The sequence below is a fragment of the Pogoniulus pusillus genome, chromosome 15, assembly GCF_015220805.1.
Source record: "Pogoniulus pusillus isolate bPogPus1 chromosome 15, bPogPus1.pri, whole genome shotgun sequence".
NCBI lineage: Eukaryota > Metazoa > Chordata > Aves > Piciformes > Lybiidae > Pogoniulus > Pogoniulus pusillus.
The window spans coordinates 8,903,877-8,931,322 of record NC_087278.1 but is presented as its reverse complement, the minus strand read 5'-3'; the positions used below and the strand labels follow the sequence as shown (position 1 = coordinate 8,931,322).

General features: G+C 55.0%; 3 protein-coding genes across 6 annotated transcripts; all 3 read right to left on the bottom strand.

The window, feature by feature from the left end:
• Positions 1-1,687: 1,687 nt before the first annotated feature.
• On the bottom strand, positions 1,688-9,885 carry SUN2 (Sad1 and UNC84 domain containing 2). 2 transcript variants are annotated; one of them, XM_064155248.1, is made up of 18 exons: positions 9,806-9,885; positions 9,260-9,417; positions 8,529-8,701; positions 8,249-8,383; positions 7,972-8,067; positions 7,689-7,782; positions 7,415-7,485; positions 7,024-7,148; positions 6,509-6,739; positions 6,349-6,426; positions 6,218-6,261; positions 5,610-5,775; positions 5,297-5,524; positions 4,212-4,296; positions 3,987-4,102; positions 3,683-3,850; positions 3,151-3,243; positions 1,688-3,036 (listed from the first exon to the last, which is right to left on the bottom strand). In XM_064155248.1, the coding sequence occupies exons 2-18, from the start codon at positions 9,385-9,387 to the stop codon at positions 2,923-2,925; spliced, it is 2,145 nt and encodes a 714-aa protein (XP_064011318.1). In that variant the 5' UTR covers positions 9,388-9,417; positions 9,806-9,885; the 3' UTR covers positions 1,688-2,922. The 2 variants fall into 2 exon arrangements, with proteins under 2 accessions (XP_064011318.1, XP_064011317.1); XM_064155247.1 differs by lacking the exons at positions 1,688-3,036; positions 3,151-3,243 and having other exon boundaries at positions 3,690-3,850; positions 3,987-4,296; positions 9,834-9,865.
• A 2,005-nt stretch (positions 9,886-11,890) lies between these two features.
• Positions 11,891-17,177, bottom strand: LOC135181825 (extracellular serine/threonine protein kinase FAM20C-like). Its single transcript, XM_064155239.1, has 10 exons — positions 16,699-17,177; positions 15,067-15,242; positions 14,900-14,978; positions 14,304-14,396; positions 14,019-14,134; positions 13,558-13,738; positions 13,332-13,441; positions 12,603-12,684; positions 12,410-12,469; positions 11,891-12,324 (listed from the first exon to the last, which is right to left on the bottom strand). Exons 1-10 carry the CDS (start codon positions 17,175-17,177, stop codon positions 12,090-12,092), a joined length of 1,611 nt encoding a protein of 536 aa, XP_064011309.1. The 3' UTR covers positions 11,891-12,089.
• A 4,349-nt stretch (positions 17,178-21,526) lies between these two features.
• On the bottom strand, positions 21,527-26,305 carry DNAL4 (dynein axonemal light chain 4). Of its 3 annotated transcripts, none has more exons than XM_064155240.1 (4): positions 25,951-26,305; positions 24,678-24,901; positions 23,863-23,946; positions 21,527-22,697 (listed from the first exon to the last, which is right to left on the bottom strand). In XM_064155240.1, the coding sequence occupies exons 2-4, from the start codon at positions 24,747-24,749 to the stop codon at positions 22,533-22,535; spliced, it is 321 nt and encodes a 106-aa protein (XP_064011310.1). In that variant the 5' UTR covers positions 24,750-24,901; positions 25,951-26,305; the 3' UTR covers positions 21,527-22,532. The 3 variants fall into 3 exon arrangements, with proteins under 3 accessions (XP_064011310.1, XP_064011312.1, XP_064011313.1); XM_064155242.1 differs by having other exon boundaries at positions 24,678-24,898; XM_064155243.1 differs by having other exon boundaries at positions 26,245-26,264.
• Positions 26,306-27,446: the final 1,141 nt, after the last annotated feature.

Below are 27,446 nucleotides of genomic sequence, written 5' to 3'. Positions count from 1 at the left end.
TGAAGAATTTGGGGACTGAAAAGCCACACCAGCACGCCATCCTGGGGACCCACACACAGTCCTGGGGACCCACACACAGCATGGTGAGACCTCTGAAAACCAGTACTAGTCCCTAGAGAAGAGTGTAAATGCCCAGGGTGACCTCTCACTGGTGTGTTCAGGGGGTTTTACATCAAAACAGCCAGGACTTTCTATCTAGAAGGATGGGGCCAGCTTGCCCTATAAAGATAACTGCTCCCTACCCTGTTACCAGTGCTTAACATGCACTTGGAAAGAGCAAAGACCCCACTCCATTCTCAGGAAATGAGGCCCTCCACTCCCACCAGCATGCCCAGTTTACCACAAATCAAGGCCAGGGAGCCAGAAGGGATACAAGGAAAAGGAATTCTCAAACCTTGTGCTTATGGCGTTTGCTCCAGCAGCCACAAAATGCCTGGGGAATGGGGAGAGCTTCATCTCAGCAGTTAAACATAGGAGCTGCTGTGCTATGTCCAGCAGTCTAGGCATTCATGAAAGCACAGCTCCCTGCTCACAGGGCACTGATGGACATGACTCCAAGGCAAGGGGGCAGCTGCAGACAGATTTAAAATAACTCTGACCGTGGGTGCCAAGAACTAAGACTACGCTGAATATAGGAGAGAATTTATTGTCACTGGATCTGGCTGTAGTTTTTTTCCCCCTAGCAGCAGGGCCTCCCACAGGTCAATGTTAACCTCTTGGAGATAGGGCTGTGCCCTTTGGGCTCCCTTGTCCTCTGCTTGGAGTAAGAAGACCTCGGCAGAATGGATGTGCAACCACCACCCTCAGAGTTGCACAGAGAGTTGCAGAGCTCAGCACTTATCCCTGACGTGCATTAGGGTAGGCTGAAGGCAGAAGCCTCTCCAGTCCTTTGCCCTGCAGTGCTTCAACTGGAGAAAACTAGAGCAGGGCTCAGTTCACAGTCCCCAGTGCTCACAGTGCTGGGGAAAGATGCTGCTAGCATCAGACAGGGCTGGAATACTGAACACAAGCCCTTTCGATTTTCTTTTGGCACACAAGACAAATGTAGAGGTTGTTAACACCATCCAAGAACATAAGCCAAATTAAGCATCCTGTGGGCAGCCAGGTGGAGTGGCCAGATGGCCCTGGCACTCCTCAGCCCAGGAAAGGTCCCTATACATTCTTCCAGCAGTCCCCTACCATGGCTGCCCTGCCATCGTATGATGGTACAGGTGGGACTTACATGTCTAATACAGGCAGGACTCCTCATCCTGCTCCAAATGGTCCTCTGCAACCAGGGCTGGGGGAGCAGAGAAGTGGTATGGAATGCTTCCTACAGAAAGGAAGCCAGCTCACACCAACCATCTGCAACTGGGAACCAGGAGGTGAGGGAGGCAGCCCTAAGCACTGAAAGTGGGGGTAAGCCCTGAAGAAGCATGATGGCACCTGCGTGCCCTGGGGAAGGAGTTGGCCCTTCCACCCTGTCTCCCACCCAACAGACCGCTGAGGCACAGAGAGAGTCATGCAGAGCAGTCACCTATATACACATACAGCCACAAGTGAGTGGCCCAGGCCACGCATCGCAGTCTTGGAGGACATCTCCAGAGCAAAGTGGGCAGAAATGTCTCCAGCACTCTGCCAAGCAGCATTCCACCACGTGGACCCTTGTCTGCAAGGTCCAGCTACCAAGACACAGACAACTCAAGGCTCATATTTTAAACAGCTCTGCTTGCTGTCTTCTAGTTCATCCTACTGTGTGTGCTATTCTCCTACTGAACAAAGCTCTAGCCCTCTTCCCATCTAAGCCACGAGCCCAAGTGGCACTTTGTAACATTCTCTGGTTAAGTACAAACTGCATGGAAAAAAAAAATTTTCTTTCTCCTTTGTTACCAAAAAAACCCAGAAAAACCAACAACCAAAACCTGCCAAAATAAACCACATCCCACTCCCCCCCCAAAAAAATATTCCAAACACCCTAACTGGAAAGTAATTCCTCTTCCCACTTAAAACACAATAAAAAACCCCAAAACCCGAAGGAAAATACAAAACAAATAAACAAAATCCCCCACCCCCACCAAACCACCCACCAATTAAGAAAACCAAGACAACAACACAAAAAGAGCCCCCCAAAACCCAGAATAAATCCAAAAGGAAAGCAGGCAACAAGAATTTTCAATACCATCATCAAGCTTAAGACAGAGCCAGCCAGCTGGGGGTGCCAACAGCATTGCCAAGACCCAACACAGCCACCGGTAGCAGGAGGGCTTGAGTGGATGGACGGCAGCACCAGGACGGGCTCCACCACCCCCGTGTGCCAAATTTCTCCCCTCCTGATGCCCTAAACCATTTGTTTCATGTTAATACTTCATTAATACTGTCTTGTTTCCCCTCTGCCTGCCCAGCATTGGAGATCTGGAGATGTTTTTATCTCAACCAACACCAAGGCAGAAGAAATGACCCTGCATAGAGGGGAGAGACTCAGTGGCTGCGACCAGTGGCTCCTACCTACTCAAGCAGCACCAAGCCAGTTCCCGTGGTCCCACACCACACCCGAGTCCACGTGAAGCACGTTGCAGAACCACAGCCCCCCTTTCCCAAGCCCCAGCAACACTTAGGCACACCGTCAGAAAGGAGCAGGGCAAGAAGGACAAGGGGCTGCGCGGACCCGATGAAGAATTAGCTTAGAGAGTTAAAATGTCCACTACGCGCCGAGACAGCCCAGGCTGCGCTGGGACCCGCGTGGGATGCTCGTCTCACCCACGCCAGGCCTTGGAAGAGCAAAGCCTCACCCCTTCAACACCAGCACTTCTCCTCCCCCAAGCAGAGCAGCTCCCTGGGGCAGCGGCTGCCACATCCTAGGGTTCCTACAGGCGAAGCGGCGGCTGAGACGAATCCCTCCCTGCGGCTGGCCGGGCAGCGTTCCATCCAGGCGGCAGCCGGGGCTCAGTGCGCCTGCTCCCCGTGCACACGGAAGCGGTAGATGCAGGTGTACTCAGGGTGGCCCCAATTGCTCAGCACCCGCAGCTCCACCAGCTGGTACGTGCCCATGCCGTCACCCTTGGGAGACAGCAAAGGGAAAACCTGAGCCCTTCACAGCCCTTGAGTGCTCTGAGACCCCCACGGGGCCCATTTTCTTCTTGGGACTGGGCTCCCCAAGGGCAAAGCACTTACCTTCAAGTAAAATGTTTGGATGGCATCACCATCGTGGTTGTAGGTGAACTGCCCAAGAAGGTGACCTTCCTCCTCTTTCTCTTCCTTCAAGCCCTACAGAAGGGCGGGGAGACAGAAATGGAGAACAGGGACTGAGCAGAGAGAGACCAGAGGCCATGTGAGCACCCAGGGAGATGGAGACACAAGCACATCTGATCCCTGCTCCTGCTCTTCCAGGCCAAAACACCCAAATGGGAACAGGAGCCAGTGGGAAATGACTGAGAAAGGCAGGAGATGGGCTGAGGAGGTGCATGTGTATGGTTCAAAAGACTGAAAATCACACCTACTCAAATCCTCTCTCCCAGAGTATCTCCAAAGCTTTTCTGAAGCCTGTTTTTTCCCCCTCTCCCTACCAGTACTGCTTCTTCCTCTTTAGAGTAAGGCCAACTCTCCTAAGCACTCCACAGCCAGGTATGGGACTCCTGGACCCTCTACCATGGCACCCTCACAGTGTCCCCTCAATCCTCCCTCAGGTCCAGGAAAGGGTACTCACATAGACAGCAAAGTCCTTGGGGGCACTGGGGATGGCCCCCTGGGGCGAGAGGGCTTTTGGGATGTGCTCCAGTGTCACGGCTGTGGGGCGGATGATGTCAGAAAGGCGGATGATGGCAAAGCCCTGGGACCCACGGAACGCCCAGCAGTTCCCGGGGTTGACATCTGGCTGCGAGGGCAGGAGCAAGACACCAACAATGCTAGCATCATCAGTGACCTTTTTATCCCCCCCAACCCCGGTATCAGCGACAAGAACCCAGTACAACCCACCAAGCCCATGCTGGTCCTCCCCCGAGTGTGCTCACCTGCAGGATGACACGGGGGGACTGTGACTGGTACCACAGGGGGATGCCAAACATGCTCACCAGCGCCGTCCGCATCTCGTAGGTCTCCGAACAGCGAGTGTTGATGACACTGGCCCCTGGCGTGCAGAGGGCATGGCAGTGGGTGAGCTGTATGCCAGCACCCTGTGGTGCCCTCCCCAGAACAGAGAACTCGTCCTAGGTGGGCAAGAGCCCTCCAGCACCTACCTGCTGACTCCAGGGCATAGTCGACCATCCCCACACGGTCCTCGCTGTAGCGCTTCAGGGCCTGGTCCACGATGAGATGCACTTTCTATAGAAGGAACAGAAGATGTGAGGGGGAGGAAGGGCCCCTGATTCACCCCCACCCTGAAGGGGTGGAGAGAGTGCAAAGGACCTTCCTACAGGACTGCCAGAGTGTGAATCATTGTGGCAAAAAAGAAACATGCATTTGGCTGGGAGGCCCTGTCAGAGGTTGCTAAAAATACCCCAGATGAGAGGAGCTGTGTAATGAAGAGGCAGTGCCCGAGCACGCTGGGCTTGCCCATCCCAGAACAGAGGCTAGCCTCAGGGCACAGGTATCCCTCAGCAGGTATCAGATACTTCCTGACAGGTCATCCAGTCCAGCATCATCTAGTCCTGCAGAATAGATAGATGGGAGCTCCACCCCCTAAGCCAGAAGAGGGGAAGTTGCTCCTTCTGGAGCCAAATCCAACCCCAGGCGGTTGGACTCCACAGCACCACCATGGGTCTAAATTTTATGGTGTGCACAAGCTTGCGCAGACTGCAAGGACTGCTAATCCCAGCTTGATCCCTCCCCTTCCCTGCCTCTGCAGGCAACTGCCAACAACTCCTTCCAAAGCAAGCAGGCTCATTTTTTCCCTTGGTGTCACTCTGCTGAAATGCTTTGCCCCAAATGACTCAGCGGTGCGGCTGAAGAATAGGAGTAAGCAAGATGCTCAGCCCACGGAACCCTCGCTAGCGCCTGCCCCACTTTCTGTGTGAGAGATGCCATGAGCAAAAACTTAGATTTTAAGACAGCAAGAGACTTGCAGGTGTGTGGACACTGCCACCTATGACCCCTTCCAGGGCAGGGCACAAGCACGACCCAAAGCAGGCTAGGGGTAGAGAAGGGATGGAGAAGTTTCAGGTGTGCTCAGGTGAGATATGAGCCCAGGATTGATTTCCCAGCTGCAAAGTCCATCCCCATGTCTCATCTGCCAGAAACACATGCCAGCCTCTGCTGTACACACACAGTCCCACTCCACACCCACAGTCACCACCACATCCCTGGGGCTCAGGTCAGCACTCACCTCCTCTGTCACCCCTGTGGTCCCCCCTCGCTGCAAAGCCACTCCACTACCAGCCTGAGCATCCCGTGCTGATAGCCTCTGGTCCTCAAGGACTTTAGCCAGGATCTTGTGCTCCAGGGCCTGGAGCTCTGCTTGCAAGTCTGCCCGCTGGAGGACAAGGCCAGCGGCACCACTTCGCTGGGGCTGCGACAGGAACTGAGTGAGCCATGCCGGGAACTGCGCTTCCACCTGAAACGGCAGGGACAGAGCTCAGCCTCAGCACAGGGACTCCTGCACCTCCCTCCACTGGACAGAGCGGGGATTGGGGACTCACATCAGCCCGCATTGCCTTCAACTGTTCCAGCATCCCCTCCATGTGCTTCCCCATCACCTCCTGGTCAGACTTGAGGCTTGCCAGCTCCCTCCTCAGTGCTGCCACCTCCTGCTCCAGCTTGCCCACCTCCTGTTGGAAGCTTCCTCGTAGGTCTTCCTGCACTAAGCTGTGTTGAGAGAAAGGCAACAAAGCCCTTGCAGTTATAGTTCAATCTCCCCTCTAATTGTTGAGGAAGAGGAGGTTCATTCCCACCATTGCTTACACTCAACCCCATCTCCAACCCCAGTTTCAGTTCCTGTGGCAATGATCTCTGATGCTGCATCCTGTAGGGAAGCATCCCCAGCTCACCCCTCACCTGAAGGGGCCATGCTCACCACAGTGATGCAAAGCAATGTCATTTGCTGCAATCACCCTTTGAGCCCTGCTGACAGCCATGGCACTCTCCTGACAACAGACCCATGCATCCATCCCTCCCTTTCCCAACATCTCCTTTGCCTTGAGTGAGCCAGACTTGGAAACTCCTCCTAAGCCTCCCCATGGCAATTTCATCCTGGTACTCCCTTCCTGCCCATAGCAGAGCAGTGGCTCTGCCCAACAGTCAGTGTTACCTCTGCCACTCTGAGTTCAGGTCTAGCAGGCGTGTCTCCATCTCCTGCCAGGGCAAGAACAAGCAGTGAGACTTCTGACACTGGTGGTGAGGATGTCCCACTTGGGTACCATCACATGCTCATCCGCTTACCTGAGAGGCTTGTGCCATCTTCCCCAGGCGCCCATCTAAATCCCTCTGCACTTGGGCTCGGAGGGCATCCAGCTCACCCTGCAGAACAAGGAAGAGAAGGGAAGGTCAGAGCCCGGTCCCACACGCTCCCATCTCCTCATGTCTCCACCACACCCCTCACCTGCAAGTGGCTGGTCAAGTCAGCACGGAGATGCTCCTTCAGCCCCGCATCCCGGCGGTTCACCAGCCCCTCCAGCAGCGTCAGGACATCCCCTGAGGGGTTGTCATCCCCTGCCGTCACTGCTGCTGCCCCCCGTCGCAGCTCCCACTGTGACACCATGGCCTCAAGTGCCTCGAAGCGCTTCTCCAGGGCCTGGAAACGAGCCAGGAACCGCTGCTCCCCTTGTAGACCCTGCAGTGGCAAAACCAGGGCAGCATCCAGCCCCCTAGGAAGGTACAGACCGCCAGGGGGCTGCCTGTTCCACACAGACCCGTGTGAAAGAGGACCCAGGCCACCCAGTGGCGTTTCACTTATCTGCTGCTTTCCAGGAAAGGGCAGATATTGTCCCTGCCCCGTATCTAGGGCACTCTGAAAGTGAAATGGCTCCCTCAGCTTGTGGCTATTTCCACCAGCACAGAACCATCATCTGCCCCATCCTCCACCTCTTCACCCACCTCATTTGGGCCATGCCTTACCTGGTCCAGTGCAGTCAGGTCCCCTGCCCCAGGCACATCAGATGAGGAAAGTTTGCCAACTCCCCACCATGGGAAGGAGGGGAGGCTGAGTGTTGACAGCCCGTATGGATAGAAGTACCAAGCTCCTGAGCACGCAGGGGAATGAGGTGGTTAAAACAGTGACAGGCCAGTAATGGGCCTGCTGCAGGGGACAGGGTGGACCTACAGGGAGGCTCAGCCATCAGCATCACCTCGGGTTACCAGAAAGCCCCAGCATAGGAGTGCAAGATGCACCAGGGTACTGGGAGTCACAAACCCTGAGCTCAGGACCACCTTGTCCCTTGTTTACGGCAGCAGGATACTCTGCACTACCCTAGATCTCGGGGCCAAAGATTAATCCAGGCTGACTCACCATAGGCGGCAGCAGCGAGAAGCAGCAGAAGCAGCAGCAGAAGCAGGGACCTCTTCAGCCACGGGTAGCGCCTGGAGCACAGAGAAGAAAGAGGTGCCTGTAGGACTGCAGCTGCCTGCCCCCACCACAGCACTCCCCTGGACAGGGCCCAGAGGAAATCAAAACCCACCCAGGACTTGGCACAAGACACCCACCCCATGCATGCTGGGCTCCACAGGGCATCTCTTCTCTGAGTGGGCCTCCCCCATCCCAGTATACCACCAACCAAGCTCACCTGGAGAAGAATACGCCACCCAGGTGGGAAACTGTGCTGGTGAGGCGGTGCCAGGCAGCTGCCAGCCCTGAGAACAGCCACCCCACGAACCAAACTGTTGGAAGATAAACAGAACCTCAGGCAGGGTCCCAGCAGAGATGTCTCCTCCATCCCTATGGATGATCCCACAATGGGATAAAAAACACCTCCACACAATCAGGGAACAACACACACCACACGGAGTGAAGACACTACCAGGGGCAAAAGATGCTGCCAGAAATCACCTCATTAGCCCTCCACTTACCTGGAGAGGTGAGCACCTGCCAGAGGAAGGAGCCCACTCGAGAGGCTGCAGTTCTCAGCCCCGATCCAGAGCTACTCTGGCCTGAGTAAAAGTGACCTAGAAAGGAAGAATTGAGGCAGTAAGTGACCAAAGAGAGCCTGCATCCCTGTGCATCACCCAATGCAAAAGCTTTGCATGGAAGCTGGCAGCACCCTGGACACAACCAGGCCCTGGGCTGGTCCCCTTGTGTCCACCTCTGCCAGCATCCCTGCCACTGCAGAGACCAATGCATCCCTACCAGCGTAGTCATCTTCTGAGGAGTAGCCAGACGAGGAGGCATAGGTGTCATACGTTTTGCTCTCCAGCAGCCCGTTGATCTTACTGGACTCTGTGTCTCCTGTGCCTCTTCTCCTCCTGGTGGAAAGCTCCTCACCTACCCCAAAATACAGTCCCCCTGAGAAACCATGCACCACGACTCCCAGAAGAGGCAAGTCAGTCAGCCAGTTGAGGGGCTGCCCAAACATCCCCCACCCCAGTGCCCAAGGAAGTCCCCAGCTACTGCTAGAGAGAGTGCTCACCCCAGTAGGTGCTGCTGTCCAGGGCATCATCCAGGACAGAGCTGCCCAGGGCAGCGAGGCCCCGACTACCCCCAAGGTAGGACTCGCTCATGTGCGACTCGCTGTAGTAGGAGGTTTGGGTGCTGGGGGCAGGAGAGAGGCGCTTCGTGCTGCTCGACTTCCTCCTGATCGTCCTGTCAGGGCAAAGAACTGACTTACCGGACAAGCACGGTTAAGGTACACCGAGTAGAAATGGGGAATTCACCCCAAACCCTCAGCTTGCATCACTTCCCTCCACAATCCGCCCCCCCCCCAAAAAAAAACTGATGGTGGCAGGTTTTCGAAGGTGCAACCACTGCTTTGCAAAAAGCCCTCCCTGGCAGCTGCCAGCACCACTTCTGCTCACGCTGCTGCGGTTTTCCGGCCCGGCACTTGCAGCACATCTCTCTCTCACCATCAAGCCAGAGATGGCTGCAGCTGGGAGGCATGCAGCCACCCCGAGCCACCCACAGCAACCCCTGTGCCAGGGCGGGGGATGGTAAACACAGAGCGGGGCACCAGAGCAGGGGCACAGCCAGCGCCAAGGCGGCCGGCAGCCACACCAAAACGCAGCGAGCTCGCCCTCAGGCTTACTACAGCAAGCCACCCTGATAGCCCAGCCCAGGAAGGTGCCCGGTCCTTGGCACGGGGTGGAGAGATCTGGGCATGCTTAGGAAAGGGGACTGCACTCCCCCAGCTTGCGCTGCACTAACCTGCCGGTGCTCTCCTTAAAGGGGAGCTGCTGGCCCCCCAGCAGGGAGCTGCTGCTGCTGCTGGTCGTGGCATCGTCGTCCCCGGGGTAATAGCGCGAGGTGACAAGGCGCTGGCTGCGGCGGGACATGGCGGCGGCACCGGGGAGGTCACGGTTCACCTAGGGGTGCGGGGACACGGTAAAGTGTCACACGACGAGAACAGCCCAGGAGGGACTCCCCCCGCTCTCTGCACGCATCGACCCCTCCTGGCATGCAGCGGCCGCGGGGTGCCGGTGCGGCTGAGGGTGCACCGAATCTGCCGATCGGCATCGACTGCCCCGGGCCACCCCCGCCGGGACTGGGCCGAGATGGAGCCGCCCGCCCCAGCACCAGCCTCCCCTTATAGGGCCATAAACACCCTTGCCTTCCCACGGGACACTGTCGCCAGCACTCGTGCCTATCTACACCCTCTGCCCGTTCCCAGCCCGGCTCATCAACCCCCATCCTCAGTAGAGCTGTCCCGCCCACCCCCCCGCCCCAACCACCCCCTGACCCACACAAACCCACCGCCCACAAGCGCAGCGCCGAAACAAACCCCACACCGGCCCAGCCGCCGCTCCGCTCCCTTTTGTTTTGCAGGGGAAGGCGGCACCCGCCCCTGCCACCCCTCCCCCGGCGGCGCCCCCCCCGCTCCCGCCGCCCCGCCCCGCCCCGCCCGCTGCACGGCGCGCGCGCGCCCGCCGGGGCCGCTGCTGCGCCGGCGGGGGAGGAACCGTCCCCAGCGGGAGGAACCGTCCCCGGCGGCCTGCTCGGTGTCTCCTTCGTCATTACCATTATTACCGGTTGTGTTCTGTGCTGTGCTGGTTCGTGGTGGTTTATGTTACTTGTTACTGGCATCATCCTTTCGAGAAGGGCCAATGGGGGAGGCCGACCCCCGCCCCCTGGCTGCCCGCGTGCAGCCGGACCCCGCACGCCTCGGCCCGGGGGGTAGCCACCGCGCCCCCAGTACCACGGGCAGCTCGGGCTTCCAGCAGGGGCAGGGCCCCAGCCAGGTCCCATGAGTGATGCACACCCAAAATGGAGACTCAGGTGTGGGGCTGTGCCCTGCCCTCATTTGGGGTTTGCCAGCCTCAGTGGGGTGAGATATACCCGCAGCCGCGCACATCACTTGGCACAGCCAAACCCGTGCCTGCGGCATGGGCAGCCGTGCTCGACGCCCCAGTGCCCACGCTGCCTCAACCGGGCGGGCGGGTTCTGCTGCTCCGCGGGCCCACGGCTTCAGACACCCTGCTGCCATCCCTCTCCCCACATGGGTAGCTGGGCCGGCTTCGCAAGGGGGTGCGAGCCAAACCTGGCTGCTCCCATGGGACCTTGAACGTGCAGCTGGGGACCTTGGACAAAGTCGGGAGCGGAGCAGACAGCAGCTCTCCCACGCCTCGGCTGCTATATCTGACGGTGCCTCGGAAAACAATTTGCCTGGGAGGGCCCAGCGAGGCCCTGAGAGGTCACCACCTGCGCTCACACACGGGCGTGGGGCTGCATCTACGGGGCATGGGGTGGGAAGGGCTGCGCCAGCCCTGGGTATGGCAGCAAAAAGGCATTTATAGAAAGGGTTAAAAAAATCTGAAGCCAGCAGAGGGGAGTAACCTGTTGCAAAACAGCCCTGAAGCCTTTTCCTCCCCATGCCAGAGTTTGGTGCAAGAGCCAGGGCAGCAGCAGGAGGACGTGTGGCCAGTGTCGGTGGAAGGGGGGGGGAACACACAGCAACAAACCCCGATTCAGAGTCTGCGGCCCCGTTGTGTAACTCAAACAGATCCTCTTTGTCTCCCCCCCTTTTTTTTTCTTTCCTCCCTTTCAGGCTCATTTTTTGTTCCAGCCTAAATCTCTGCCTGGCTTTTCCAGAGCAGCTCTGGCTCCCACTGTGCCAGCCACCCTTTTTCACCCTTTTCTGTGGCTGACTGGCTTGGCTGGAGGACATCCCTTCTCCCCTATAGCACCTTTACCTCTGGCCATGCTGATGCCAACCTTGTGCCCTGTCCTAGGGACACTGGTGGTGACCATAACGATGGCACCTGTCTTGGCTGACATAACCTTGACACGGATTAACCCCCCTGGGAGACTCGGGAGATAAGCTGGGTGCTGAGCCACTGGGCACTAAATAAGGTGCATGGCCCCAGGTCAATCTGTCCTGTCCCAAAAGCCAATTTTTCAGGTGGGGAGGGAGCCAGCAGTGGTTCTCAGGGAATCTGAGGGAGCACTAGGAGGGGAGTGGGGCTTATTCCCGACTTGATGCACCTCCGGTGCTGTGGCGGAGGCGACAATGCTGAAGCTATAAGAGCATTTGGGTGGGCATGGGGAGCGTGGAGCAGAGATAAGCAAGGAGTGTCTGGGAGCTTGTTCCTCAGTTCCCTCACACCAGTAGTGGGGAGCCTCAGTTTTCTTTTTGGGGATCATGAGGGTATTGCCATGCTGGTGGGGAGGGGCAGAAGGAGTTTGCCAACTGCTTGAGTTTGGCAGCTTTTCCTGGGAAAAAGCATGAAAAATCCCTGCCCTTGCCTAAAATAATTTGGAGGTCTGAAGTGACACATCCAGGCATGCAAGGACAGGCCAGGGCTGGGAAAGCATCCCTGATGGGGCAGATCTCAGCTCATGTCTTCTCCACTAGGTCAGCCTCTTTATTTAAATACCCTCCTTGTCTCAGCCATCCTTGCAGCCTGCTTTCCCGGTTCATCGTGCTGCCGGCTCTGGCGCCACTGAAAGCTGATGCCGCAGGAAACTCTGTGCTGGTCCTCGTATCATCCTTGGCAGTGCTGCAGAACACTCCAACTTAGTGGGGTGCCAAGCCCCCCCATCACATCCCTGGCCCCACATCATCCACCAGCACCTCATCCGAGTGGGCTGTCCCAGCCAGGCAGTGTGCCACCACATCCAGCACCTTGCCCAGGCGACGGTCCAGTGCCTGCAGGTGGGGCTCAGCTAGGATGGGGGTCAGGGGGTCAGCAGCCAGTGCCTCCCGCAGTACGTCGCTCAGGAGGTAGGGCTGGGTGGCCAGCAGCTGCAGCCGCAGGTAGGTTGACTTCTTGATGCTGCCGAAGATAAGGAGGGAGAGGTCTCAGCCCATGGAGCTTCTCTCTGAGGGCAGCCCTGGCGCAGATGGTGAGAGCCCCTTACCTGCAACACTGCTGGAGAGGGGCCAGGATGGACATTTCGTCACGCGAGTGTGTGCCAAAGCTGGGAGGGGAGAAGCCCACCAGTGGGTGTCAGGGCAGTGTTGCCCTGTTGGTTCAGAGCTCAGCGGGGAGCGTTTTGGCCAGACCCGGGTTCTCCCCCCACCCCTTTGCCGGGATCGCTTCCAGTGCTTTACCCGCGGCCGTTGTCCAGGTGGAGCAGGAAGGTGTCGTTCCCAAATTTCTCAAAGGTCTCATAATGGTGTCGGTCCATGTTGCCTGTGGTGGGGCAACAAATCTGCCGTCGGGTGATGGGCCAGGAGATGGGAGCAGGGACACACAGCACACTCCTGGTGCATTATTGAAACCTAGAGACTGGGGAAAAGAGCTTGGGGCACCTCTGGAGTGCCTATCTGGTGGGCATAGTAACAGTGGAGACCCAAGTAGACCTCCAGGCCCCTTCTCATCCCAGCAGCCCTATGGAGGGACAACAGCAGCAAATGGGGCAGAAGTAATGGCAAAGGCATGGCTGGACAGCCGAGGACAAGGAGATGGGAAACTTTCCAAGTCAGTTGATGGTGGAGGGACAGTGCAGGGTGGAAAGAGCAGACACAGGGAACAGGAAAGCCAGCATTAGCCTCAGGGAGCATCACCACCAACTCCAGTTCCCCAGAGGCTGCACATAGGAGCTTGCTGTGGGGAGCTGCCTGTGCTTGGGGTCTCCCTCACTGAGATCTTCCCAACATCTCATGTCCTTTGGCTCCTGCCTGGAATGTGCCCTAATAGCACAACCCTCTATTCTGGATTTCAGTAAGAGGGCAGCTAGCAAACCTCATAGGGCATAGTGCTGCAAGACACGGAGCTGTTTGGGCCCCTCAGTCCCAAGGGGCCCTCAGATATCCCAGTGCCAGCATGGCAGAGCTCACCCATAAGGAAGTCGAGGACTGTCATGTCGATGAGGTCGAGGAGGCGATGGCCCCTGTCATAGGGTGGTGTCTCTCGCACCTGAGCACAGTAGTTGGGGTTCAGCTCCCATCTATGGGCAAAGGCCAGGGTAGACAGTGAGGTTATAAGAGTGGCCATGGGGTGGCCCCTTCCTATCTCACAGCTCTGCTGCCCCCCACTCCCCATGCCCCTCATGCCCCAGCTCACTCAGCCTTCTTGCTCTTGTGGTAGGAGCGGCGCCAAGGGCTGCGCCAGGAACGGCGCTTGGCCAAGGTCTTGTCTGGCAGCAGAGCAGCCATGGAGCCCTCCAGCTGGTCTGGCTTGCCACAGAGGGCATGCTCGGTGGAGCAGTAGTAGGAGCACTCCCCGTAGAAGCAGACATTGCCCGCTGGCAGTGGGAACAAATCAAAGGTCAATGACGAGCTGGAAGACAGCAAGCCTACTACCTCTGTGTAGGGTGTTCTGGCAAGCAGCCAGGTGAGGATGCTCCGTGTGCCATGGCCACATGCCACCAGCAAAGCAGTGCCAAGGAAAGCCCTGAGAGGGAACCTGGCAGGAGCTGGAGCAGTCCCCAAAGGGATGGTTTGCCCCAGTGCACTGGGAGCCAGGGCAGAAGCAGCCATCTGCAGGTGAAGGCACAGGAGAGGATGGATGGCATGAAAGCTCACCTGGGGAGATGAAGAAAGTCTTGGCCAGTTTCTTATCTGTGGTGATGTCTCGAATCTCTTTCGTTATATTGACCAAACGACCAGAAACTGGGGGGATTCGCCGGAAATCCAAGATCCTGGAACACAGAACTTGGAACCATTCCTTGCTGACCCTGGCTGATTTTCACAGTGAGTTATTAAAACAGTGGTATCCCTCTCAACGGGGAGGAAGAGGTGAGCCGAAGGAGCAGTGTCTCTGCTGCTTTGCCACGAGAGGGCAGAGCGGAGTGGAGAGCTTGCTCTCACCTGTCCAGGTGGAAGGCTGCTATCTCCGCATTGTGCCGTTCAAAGTCGGAGAAGTAGAAGAAGTCTGTGGGGGTCTCCTGGTCCCTGGTTTGCCTGGGAGGAGAGGAGAGGGTGGGGGCAATAGCTATGGATATGGTGACCTCGAGCATGGGCTTGGCTCCAAACCACCCCTCACTTCGTGTCCCTGGTGCTGTTGAAGACACTTCCAAACCCATCCTCCTCCAGTCTCTCCCTGATGGATGTTGTGGCTCCACATCCTCCAGCCAGGTCCCCGCACACCCTCAGCTCCCAGCTCAAGGGCTGGTAAGCCTTCGTTGACTAGAAGGTCCCCGGCGGTCCTCATGGGCCGTCTTTTTCTTTCCACCACTGGAGGTCACTACCCCATCACAAGCCGAGCCCAGCCTGCCACAAGCACCACCAGGGAAGTCTAGGAGAGGAGCACCATCCAGCTTGCCTCAGTTTTGGGGTGGGAGGCTGAAATGAGGCAATGGATGAAGTATTTCTCCATTTCTCTTTCTGTGGTCTCCTCTGACCACTCCTTGTCACCTAAGAGGACCGTGCAGAGGGTATCTGGGGTTGTTTCTGGCTTTACTCACTTCATGGGCTTGAAAAGGGCCTGCCCATAATTCGGGAATGTCATGATGAGCTTGAGCTGGGTCCCACCAGACTTCTGCACTGAAAGGGGGGCACATGGGCATGAGGGAGGTAGGTGGTGGAGAGCAAGGCAGGGGTATAGGTAGGGCTGCCAGAAGGGAAGCAGTACCTGAGCTGACAATCCTCTGTGTGGCCAAGTCTTGGAGGATGGTGGGCATCAGGGGGTCCTGACGGGGGTACAGCTCGTAGCGGTTGATGCCAACGTGGAATTTGAGCCAGGCAGGGTAGGTGTCGTAGGCTGTCTTCCCTGTCGGGAGGAGCGTCTCGGCTTTACTGCTGCTGATCCTGCAGCCCAACAGCCACCACCACCCCAACAACAACAACAACAACAACAACAACAACATTGTTTAGTTTGGATCGGACATGTCCTGTGTCCCCAGGCCCTTCCCAGGAGCTGGCATGTGGAGGATGAGGTGGAGGGAAGGCCCAGCACAAGCGCTGGATGATGGTGCAACCCTTGCGTGCCCTCCTTGGGGCTCCTGGCACCTGGTCAGATCCCACCCATGGCTTGTGGCCAGGAAGACCTACTGGCACAGCCACAGGGGGCTCAGCGTCTTCCCTGGCATTCTCTGAGGAAAATCTCTGAGCTGATCCTGCTCTTCTCTTCTGTGCCTTTATTTCCCTGATGGAGTTTGTCTCATTGTTTTTCTCAAAGGGATTAGCTCCTGGGAATACAACCAGCTACACCCCACAACATGCTTACTGAGGACTCATGTGGGTCTGTAAAGCACTGGTTTGCCAGCCATCCTCAGCACCAACCCAAACTCCCTCTCTCAACATCCATTTCCCCAGGGATAGGCTTATCACACGCCTTTGAGTTCCCCAAGAAGGGATAAATTTGGCTTAGCATCATCCCTGTCTCTGTGCCTCCTCCAAATTAGCAGTTTGCTGGCAGGGTATCCGGCCCTGTTCTGCACCAGCATCCACCAGCACTGCAATGGGACAGTCCAGCACCTATAACCCAAATGCATGTCTTTCTCCCTCTCGCTCTAGGAAAATGCACACTCTGGCTCAATTTCATTACACCAAACCCATCTCTCATGATTATCCACAGGAGAAGTAGTCCTCAAAGACCAGGCAAATGCCCATTTCTGTAAACCAGTTCCTAAATCAGCTTTTATTCTCTCGCAGTTTTGGCACCCAGCACATTTAAAGGGTGTGTTTCCATAAGGAAGGTTCTGTGTATTAGCGACACTAAAGCTTTTAGTATCTTCCCTTCTAACCAAAGGTTAGTAGCCCAATGACACAAATAGGCTGTTGGCAGCAATGAGTTCACCATATGGCTGAGCCTAAAGAGGTCAGGCCATGTCCTGCAAAATGCAGGATGGGGACTGTCCCATAGCTAGTGGCAGTCCATGCTGGGCTTTGCATCTCCAACATTTTGGGGGAAGGAGATGAAAGTGTGGAGCCATCCTTACAGAGGGAGAGAAGGAGGTCAAAGGGTAGAGTCTGCAGTGGGAAAGGGGTGTAGGACATGGCCTAAAAGATACCCTACATGTTACTGTGAAAAGTTCAAGAGTCTCCTTTGGCTTCACCATGTGCTACAGGCTCCCAGGTGGCAGCCCAGAAATTGAGAACCAAGAGAGGATAAGGCATAAGAAAAGTGTGCTCAGCAACCAGTGCCTCTCTGGGGTGGGGTGCTGGTGCACACAAGGTTAACAACGTATTTGCTCCCTGTTGCTTGTCCCCTCAAACCCACACATCCCCCCAAAAGCAGGCCAGGGCTGAGCTTGCTCCTCACCATTCATCACTTCCACTGTGACCGAGGCTGAACTTCTCCATGGGGTTGACAACAAACAGCTTGTCTTTCTGCGTCACCTCCGGGATGGGGATGTTGTAGAGAGGATGTGCAAAGAGCGCCGCCAGCTTTGATCCTTCAGGCCACCCCGCGTTGCCCTCTCTGCTCTGGCGCCGGGTTCCTGGCTCTCCAGCCTTCGCTTGCGGTCTCGCCCCCTGCAGCTGGGAGCTCTTCTCCAAGGAGCCGTTGCTGCCGCTGAAATCCTGAAGGATTCGCAGGCTCAGCTTTTTGGGGCTGGCCAGAACAGCGCTGCCTGATGGGGCGCCCGAGGCTTTCGTTGCTTTCACATCGCAGCCACAGAGTCGGTGTGCAGAGGGGAGAGTCAATTCCATCGCCAGGTGCACCAGAAGGGCCAAGAGCAGGAGAAGGAGAAGGCTGGCTTTAAATTTCCTCTGGAAAAGTGCTTGCAGCCGGCACCGCATCCTTCCTCACCCGAGATGTTCAGCAAGGGATGGGCACCTACCCAGGGCTAAAAGAGAGTTGGTGCAGCTGCAGCCCCTGTGCAAAAATAAGAGTGAGTTGTCTTCAATTTAGAGCATTGCTGTGAAAGAGCGAACAGTGCAAGGGCAGAGTTGCAGGAAAGATCTGCCACTGTGGCACCATGCAGAGTAACACCGCTGGACTGGCAGCAGGAGGTCTCAATGAGGTTTATCAGCACTGATAAGGGGTGAGCTGTCACTGCCCAGGTTAGCGTGAACGGGTCAAGCTCCAAATCGATAGGCACAAGGCTGGCTTGGGGACAGTGATGGCTGCAGATAACCCCCACACCGTCCTGTCCCTTCATGCTGCCACCTGCACCAGGCTGCAGAGCATTTCATAGTATAGAGAGCATTAAAGCATCCCTGTCTCTTTACAACACCCACCCTGCTCAGCACTACACAGCCTCATTCCCCATGTCCATCATATCTGCATGCTTGTAATCCAAGAGAGTTTTCTTCCTGCTGCTCAGCCAAAGCAATTTTATCATCCTCTCCCATCTACTCAAAATCACTTGTCCTCAACCCCTCTTCAAAAAACACTTAAATTAGATAAAAAGAAGGGTATGTGAGCATCAGCATCGCTGAGAGAGGAAAAGCTAGGCTGGCACTGTAAGGAAGGAAGGGCTGCTAAGCAGATGTGGTTCATAGGCAATGGTGCTCCCAGAGCCTCTGAAGCAGACAGGGCAGGTGGACAGGCAGGGGTGAGGATGCTATTGCTTCAGGCATCAGCACGGAGGGGCAGCGGGACCCACTGAGCACTGGGGAGGACTGGCAGCTTGTGGAAGGGAAGGGCAGCCCATTTTTACAGGAAATTCGCTTCTCCAGTGACACTCAGGAACACAGAGCTGGGCTGTGTGAGCAAAACCAGCTGGTGACTGAGAGGGAGCTTTGGATTTGTGAAGGGACAGAGAAGCACAGGACTACCCGACAAGCCTGGGGGCTTCGTTGCAGACTCCAGAGAGATGTTTGTTTGTTTGTTTGTTTCCTTTCTTATTTCCCAAAGAATGCAGAGAGCATGTGAAACCCTGCGTATCGTGCAGTCCTTCTTTGCTGCATGATGTGCCAGCAGTCAGTTTGGACATCCAGGGAGCGTCGGATGAGAAGCAGGCAGTAAGGGGCACACTGGAGACTCTTTGCTGCCATCGCTGCACTGCTCTCCTGCTCTCCCCGCAGCTTCCCGTGCCGGCTCCGTCCGTGCCGGGCTCGGCCTCCTCGCAGGCGCTGCGGTGAGAACTCGGTGTTCCCGGTGTTCTTGGCTCGTCGTGTCCCACGGCGCCGCAGTTGCCTGGAAACCGCCTCCGGCTGCCACCGTCAGCCGCCCCAGATTCAGCCAGCGCCGCGCTGCCTGCCCGCGCCCTGCGCTGGCAACATGGCCGATGGGAGCTGGGGCAAACGGGGAGGAGGAGGAGGAGAGCTTTCCAGCATGGCTGGTGAGCTCAAAGCCCTCCAGAAGGAGCCGTGGCGGGGTGGGAGCAGATGGCATCCCTGGGGAAGAGAACACGGCGTTTTGCTCCAGGGGGTTTGCTGGATCCAGTCTGTACATACGGTTTGGAAAGAAGGCGCCTGCGAGGGAGTGTGGCTGGAACATGGGATCGTTAGGTCACTGCTTAGCAAAAAAATCTCACCAACAAGACCCGTGTGCTAACTGCTTGCATCAAAGGAGCTGGGCTCAGCTCCCGAAGTGGGGCCGCAGATTTCTTTGCTTCAGAACCAGCCCTAAGAGACCGAGAGGAGAAGGAGAGCCCCTTCCTTCCGCTGCCCCACAAGGGCTCCAAGCTAGGCTGAGGGAAGAAAGAAACATCCCTCCCACACCCCAGAGCAAGACAGGGACCAGAATTCTGCAGGCTGAAGCCACCCTGCTGATCAGGAGTCCCATCCCCAGGCTAGGGGAGCTTGCAATCCTCCATTTCACCCAACTTTAGCATCCCATTGGAAGGCAGTGGCAGTGGGATTAGGTAGGGCACTTGCCACCCGGAGCACTTTCATGCCAGCATTAAATATTGTCCAAAGATTTTTCAGCAAGCCAGACATCAGCCTGCAGCCACGGGGAAGAGCTGGAAAGCTTCAAAGCCTGCCCTGGTTGCCTGACAGCATGTCAGTGTACCTTGTTGCCATGACATCATGGCAGAGAAGCAATTGAGTTTGCACCTCTTTCTTCCCATCTTCCCCTCACCACAGTTCTTCCTCCATCTCCCAGCAGGTCCAAGTCACCTTTGGGGCAGAGGAGGGGCTGTGCATCCACGGACGTTTCCACTGCTGCCACCGAGTCAGGGCTCCCTGGCAGCTGATAACGATGTTGCCCATCTCCCCTCAGCAGGGAGGGATGTCATGAAGCACAGCCCTCTGAGCCATTACCACGGCTTTGCAGGATGGGTGGATAGAAGAGGTCGTTTCAGCTGGCACCGATGCATCACCCTGTGTTTTTCATCTCTTTTTCTACATCTGACTCAGCCTGATGCTTTGATGGGTAATGGCAGCATTATGTAGGGGGTAAGAAGCAAGTGGGATAGGAGAACACAATAGCAAGCCACATGTTGCCAACTTCCTGCTGAACATTTGTAGGTGAAACCCTTCATTGAGAGACTGCAATTTATGGTCAAAAACAGATAGGCCCTAGAGGATCCAGAGCATCAGCCACAGAGGGGTCTCTTGCAGCAAAATACTGGACAAGAGACCATTGTTGATCCATGAACAGCACTCCCATGAAAATTAGCAGCATACCCAAAAACGCCTTATTGAACACTTGCTTCAGAGCTGGAGCCTTGACACATAGAGGTGAATTGTGAGAGGCTGAGGTTTGTGCTTGCATGTGTACAGCACCAATGATGGACATGCAAACCAACAAAGATGAATTGGCTTCTCCCTGGCAATTTCTCGTGGGCAAGATGTTATCCTTGGAAACAAAAACAGCCTGCCACTCTCCTGCCAGCCACCTTGCGCTTAACCTTGGAGGAGTTAGAGTGGGAACTGACTTGCTGCAAACTCATGCCTGGCTCACCTTGATCCGTTTGCATGCTCTTGACTCAAAAAGGCTGGGGAGTGGGCAACATTTGCTTCTTGCTGATACAGGTCATGGAGACATTAGCTTTGGTCAACTGCTGGCCAAAGAGATAACGAACTGGCAGTGAGGCCAAAAGATTGTGCTGAGGTAAGCAGCTCCCTGTGATCATCTGCAGGTCACCATAACCCTGCAGAGATGCTCATGGCCAGTGTGTGTGCGTACGCACACAGCAGTTAATTATTTATTAGTGTGAAAGAGGCACGCTTGAAGAAACTACCTTGCAGCTGAACCTCGTGCTCACACACGTGGAATTCCAAACACACTGGCTTTACCTTTTCCTCTGAACCTAGAGAGGATAGAAAGTTGTGTAAGAGAAAATAATCCTTTCCACCTGCCAGCAGCAGAATGTGCCAGTCGGCAGTGATGTTTTATGCAAAGGCAGCCAGCTGGAGACAGTAACCACTCATAGAGACAGCTTGAAGGATATGGTCTCTTCTATGCTGCAGTGATTGTGTTCTTGTGGTCCACCATACAGGGCAGGTATCACCGTACCAGCTACCTTATGGTACAAGTTATGTGTGTGTCCCTACCCTTCCACCTGATGAATAAGGGAGTTATGTGAGAGGACACTGAGCCTAGACAGTACAGATGATCCAAACTTGAAGTAATTTCTAGTTGCCTTCATATTACTCCAAATCCTGGCTTGTAGAAGATCTCCTGGCACAGTGAAATGGAGAAGAACGTCTCTAGCATAATGCTGAGGTTCAGAGAAGGAAGAAAAGGAATTTTAATACCCTTCATCAGTTTGATCCACTGCAGGCATTAATGCAGAAAGGTCTTTGGGAACTGAACTGTGGAATAGAGTACAGCCTCTGATGAAATACAAGGTGCCAGTGGTACTGCTGGCACTGTTCTGAAAGTCTGAAAACCAAAGAATTCACAAACTTGAGACCTCAAAGGTCAGAGCAGAGGCATATTGCCTGGGCAGAGGACATGGGTATACTCCTTTGCTGCTACTTCAGCTGCTGTGTGGACTGAGGCCTCTGGCCAGTAGCATTGTGGGCCTGGCAACCTTCTTCAGCATTGTGGCTTGCATTTGTGAAAGGAATCAAAAAGGGACAACAAGAGTGTCTCTGGTACTTACAAGTCACCCAGGAAACATGTGGGATGGATGTTTGCCACTGTCCTCCACCTGAGCAACACCATTGCGTGCTTGCTTCCACATTGCCCCAACTACTTTTTCTTATCACCCTCCCCTTCAAGATTTTCATTTTAGAACACAGAGAAAAGGTCATTCTACTAAATTTTTATTGTAAAAACACAGTTCCCCAGATATGTATAAATAATCCATGTACGTAACACACAATTACACTCACTCCATCCTCCAACACTGACAGCTTGAAAAATTGACACAGGCTACAAGAACCCAAGTCCAAAAAGATGCTAAGTTTCTGATGACCAAGTGATATCTCACATGGAGCCTCCTTCTTCTACCAGCCTCCAAACAAGATGCTGAAAGTACACAGCACTTGCAACACCCCCAACAACTGACAGAGAGGCATTTGAGCCTTATGAAGAGTTCTCGCCCACTCCCCAGGCATCGTCAGCCGCCTGTGTTTTCATGTTATCTCAGTATGTGGTGGGTGAGAAAGGAGGGGGCAGTTTGCATAGCAACCTCCTACACCCAGGCAGCTCAGCTGTTGTATCCTCCTGTGAGAAGCGTGGAAGGGCAAGCTGAGTCTGCTTCTCTGTGGCTAACACCTCCATGGGCAGCCCGAAGGGAGAACCCTTGGCACTGCCAGTTCTGTATGGACATCTTAGGAGCAGGAAAGAAGGTATTCTTGGCATTCAGAGAGGGGAGAGACAGGTGTTGGTCAGAGCCACACCAGACGGTAGTGAGGAAGGCAGAGGAGAGAGGACACAGTGTGGAACAAGTGGGAGGAAGAAAGACACGCAGGGCTGGATAGCAGCTTTCTCTTTCACTTCCCCCTCCTAGCACTGCTGTACAGCTCTGCAGCGTGTTGCAAGGTTACCTGTTCCCCACCTCCTCCTTCCTGCTTTGTCTCAGACACCATGGCAAGCGCCACAGACAAGCCACAAGTGAGGACAGGACAGCTCAGAAAGTTTATACGCAGACATGTGCCAACTATGTGTACCCCATGGAACTGGTACGTCAGTATGAAAAAGCTCTCAGCGTTTGACTACTGAAAAATAAAGCCCCATCTCCAGATTGTACAAAACCTGTCAAGGCAAGGAAGAATCTCTTGGGTGCAGTGAGTCTGGGGCCTGGCCAGATGTCAGGAGCATTTCCAGACACACACAGCCAGGCTGCCACCGAAGAACATGTACAGCAGATTCTTCACCTCATGAGTGATCTCAAAGCCAAAACCTTCCCCAATCACCACATGCCAGGAGGACCCAAACTTCTTGTCCATCATCTCTTTGATCATCTTGGCAGCACTCTGGAGAATGTTAAGGAGGAGAGCACAGGGTTAGACTGAGCAAGCAGCAAGTTTATATGCAAATATACAAACTAGTTGTCTTCTCCCTTTAACAGGCTACACAAGCCATGGGCAACAGGTACAACAGCTGCACTACAGGAACTGGGAGCTCTCCAGAGCTGCACCTAAGGGTAAAACAGGTCTGCCTCCTGCAGCCCCTGACACAACAGCTAGGAGAAACTGGAGTACTGTGCCTCACAGTCACATCTCTCATCTGCACAGTGTGCAGCAGGAGTTCTGGTTTAGATGCTGCTAGAGTTTTGCCGGGTGCGGTGAGCACAAGAGGAGATTCAGGTCACTAAGCTGTGGCTATTTTTACAGAGTCCTTTTTTTTTTCTACAGCTAATTACCAAAACATTGAAACTAGGCTGACTTTTGAAAGGCTCACTTTTCCCAGATTGATCTAAAAAAGAAGGGGGGAAGATTTTGCAGTCTCAGGCAGAGTGGGCCAGAAGAAATCTCTGGCTTCGTAGCTTTGCCTTGATCCAACTCAAAACTGCTCCAGCAACAAACAGTCTGTGCCCTGCCCACAGAGAAAGGTGTGTTTTCCTTTATGGCTGGTTCTTGAAGTTAAGGGCAGCCTTTCCAAAGGCTGTACCTTCTGCATCACCCCACCCCTATTTATAATGGTCTCAGTAACTTCATCCAGGATGCAGAGAACCGAGAGGGAAGACTTAACAGGATGTACCTAAAGATTCAAAGACTTTCACATGCTCATCCCCTCAAGAGTCTCTTCCACACTGATGGGGCCAGCCTTGCTCAACACTGAAGAACAGGTGGGAAGGGCTAGTCTCCAAACAGTTCAAGTCAAACCCTCATGACACAGGGCATTTTATGAACAGAGCTGGAAGCATGGCACAGGCAAGACAGGATCAGGAAGGAGGTAAGGTTTGGGACTGACCTCTGTTTCCCACAGGATAATAAAGTGCTATTACAGATCTTGCTGACAAAGGGAAGTGAATCTGAAATCTAGACAAGCTCTTTGTCTTTTGCTGTTGCTCAGTACAAGAAGAGTAATAGGATGTCAGGATCTGACTCGACTCTACCCTGCACCTACAGCCCTGCTTCTGCAGGTTTCCTGATACACAGCAACTTCAGGATGGATGTTTTAGGATTTGGCTAGTACCTCGTTGTTGGTGGCATATTTCTCGCATGCTGTGACACACAGCTCCATGGCCTCTACGCGCATCTCCTCCGGCATGTCTGTGTGCTGAAAGGGGCAAATGAGAGGAACTAAGCAGCAAAATCAGAGGAAGACACAGGACAACAGTAAGGAGCCCTTACTTTTCTGGAGGCTATAGCACGGCCTGGACTACTGGACACGGGGCATTGCCAGCAGGGCAGGTTTGTCTGTACATTTCCACTGTTTGAGGCAATGGTGAAAGTGAAAATGGCCTACTTCGTTATGAAGGATCCCTTTCTTCCCCTGTCCGAGCCAGCAGAGTTCTTCTCTACCTGACACTAACACAAAGTAAGCACATCTTAAAGAAGATAAATATACATAAATAAGATGAAGGGAAAGCATGTTAATACTGCTTCACAGTCCATAATTATAAGCATAATAAAGTCTAAATTACACATCCTCTTCTTCCTCTTCTGCTCTCTGGATGGCTAGCAAGATCTTTTACTCTAGGTCCTCTAGGCAGAAATGCAAGCTGTATCCAGAATGCGGAAAGGGCTCCAAAGGCAGCATGTTCAACCTATTCGATGAATCACTTTGCCCTAAGCTTCCCTTGGATGAAGTGGCAGGGGGAGTGGAACAGTACTGAAGAATTTTCCTGACGGGTTAGGAAGAAATCAGTGGTGATGATCCGGATCCCTCGACTGGACCATCAGTACACACGTTTTCAGTGGGAGAAATTCCAGTTTAGAAAGTTGCTAAGAAAGAAAGCAGACTTTCCTGTCTGCGGCACTGGTAAACACATGATCCAGCCCTCTTACCCTGATCAGCGGAAAGCTGTGAAGTCTTTTATAATCAGCCTCCTCCTTTTTCCCCTCCCCAGTGTCTGCCATAGTCCTTCCACAGTGACCACAGGCAGGGGTGGAGGGGCTGCCTGCAGCTCAGCAGAGTGCTGCAGTGCAGAGGGAAGAGAGGAACACAGCTCAGTGAACACCGGCAGAGCAGCTCCAGCAGGAGGGGAGACTTCTCAGCCCAGAAGACACTGCTGAGTGAAAACAAAGACAGGGAAGAAAAATAAAGGTTTGAATTAGAATGGAAGGCAAGTAAAACTATTACAAGAATACTGTCCTATCTTACTGTTTCTCAGTATCATCTTCACACACCATGCACTTAAAGAGTCCTCTTACCGACCATTAATGCAAATGAATTTAAAAGATGTATCACTGTCCATAAATGAGGCTTCAAGAGCACAGCACATTCCCAGAAGCACCAGTTAAGCTTGAGGAAAGTGCAGAGTCAGGATGCAGCTTCTGACAAGGGGTGAACAATACATTAGCCATTATATCCACTGATTAATTCCAAGACAGATTTTCCCAGGATGCTATTATCTATGAGAGTTTCAAACTGCACACAATGAGCGAAGAGTAAGAGTATTTTTAGGAACAGGATTAGTGTGCATGTCTGGACAGAAACGTTTAACAGGAACATTTTGGTCTGATTCATGCACTTGCTCCTTACATCCCTGAACATTTGACAGCTGGGAAGGACCATATGGGAAAACGCTGGACCATGCTTATGGGTCTATTTGGGCAACGCAGAGGCACAGCACTATCTAACTGAGAAATTCAGAACATTTCACTAGGGTCTTCCCTCTGGTTCACTCATTCAGAACAAATCACCTTCTTTGCATAGGCAGAGGAAGGTGATCCCATGTTAAAAGGAAAACAAAACAAACACAAGTGTGCAACACCACACAGATCGAACATTTATGCCAAGCACGTAGAGCTGCTGGCTGAGGCACTGCTAATTCTGCCAGCCTACTGGCTGGCACGCGAAGGACCGTGGGATCTGTACACGTCCCCACCACAGCCTGGCAGAACCGCCGCCCGGCTGGTACCAGCTTCCCGCAGAGGGTAAACCCCAGAAGCCGCTTCAATGCCCGGCTTCACCCCGAGACACGCCAGGGGCCACAGACCGAGGCAGGCCGCCAGGAGGTGCTCCACAGGTCGGCAGCGGTTTCCCCGGGGAGAAGCTGCCCCAGGCAGTTACGCTGGTTAAAAGACAAGGCAGGAAGGCGGTCCGGGGGCAACTCACCAGCTGTGGGTCCAGAAAGGCAGGCCACAGCCCCGACGGTGGACAGAGATGGGGGGGAGCACACAGGGATCTCAGGCACCGGGGCGAGCAAGGGCGCGGGACGGGAAACGGGGGCCAACCCTCCTCGCCCGAGCACCACGAAGGGGTGCTGGGCAGGCGGGCCGCAGACCCGAAGCGGCTCGCTCACACCGACCCGTCGCCCTCCACCTCACGGAAGTTGGAGGAAAGGGCTTAGTAAGCGGCCCTGGGTGGAGCAGGAGGAAGGGGCCGAGAGGGCTCCGGGCGCGGCCTCACCTCCGCGGCGGCCGCGGCCCGCACCACCGCCCCAGCGCCGGTTGCTAAGGAAGAGTCGTGGTTGTCGTAGCAACGGACGCAGGAAGTTCCACCCATCTCGCCACCTATTGGATGCGAGCGAGCCGCCCTGCGCGTCTGATTGGTGGATTGTCGTGCCGCTCATCGCGCGGGCGGTTGGGGCGGTGGCAGCGGCGGGGTGGCCTTAGCAGGCCTGTACGGCCGCGACCCGAGGCTCCGTGCGGGGCAGCAGCGCCTGCGGCACGGTGCCCCTGGTGTGCAGAGAGAAGTGCCCGGGGCGGCCCTGGGGCCCTCGCTAGTCAACCCCGCTGCAGTGAGTGGGCAGGGCTGGTGAGCCTGTCTCTGCATGGCCGCGGAAGCCGCTGGTGTGCCCCACGCGTGCTGGCCCCAGGCCTGTGCACTGCCCATCCGCGGGACGCATCCGGGGCTGGGCCAGGGGCTCCTTGAAGGGAAGGCATCTCTCGGCGGCTCGGGGCGTCCCAGGCTTCTCTGGCCTGGGTCTGACGAAGGGGCTTTGGGCAGGCTCCTGTTTTTCTCAGACCTCTAAGGTTTTGGGTGGGTTTCAGCAGGGCAGGCTGCAGCAGGGGCTGCTGGTCGGCACCCACACGCGAACTGCCCGGTGTCGGGAGACAGTATTTTTCTGACTTAAAACCTTTTTTGAGTCTTATTTCTGCTTTGATTGAAGCAACGAGTATTCGAGTGGTTTGAGGCAGTTACTGCTTTTTAGTGCGTTTTCATTGTGTGTGAAACACAAGCGCCCATGTTTGTGCAGCTGGAAAGAGCAAGAAAATGACTCCGGGAGGCTGAGAAGGGGTCAGGAGTTTGCAAGCAGCTCCTACAACACTGACCCTCATCCCCACTGAGCTCACAGGGCCCCTCCTGCCCCCCATGGCCTTTATCTTTGTAATGTCTCTGTCTGTTGAGATTTTCCTTTACTCTCAGCTCTCTAGGACACCTGTGCTGCCTCTGAGTCCTGCTAGCCACATACCGATTGCTTCTGAAGTGGAGCTGAAGCCGTTTCCAAGGGTCTAGGGTTGTACTTAGCTGAAATAAATGCAGGTAGAGAAGAAACAAGCCCCAGGATAATACTGAGGGGAAAGATTTCTTCTGGCCAACACTCCAGCTGCTGGGTGTGATGGCTGGGTTTCTATTGGGGCCTGTCCTTGTCTTACAGGGTGGCTCAT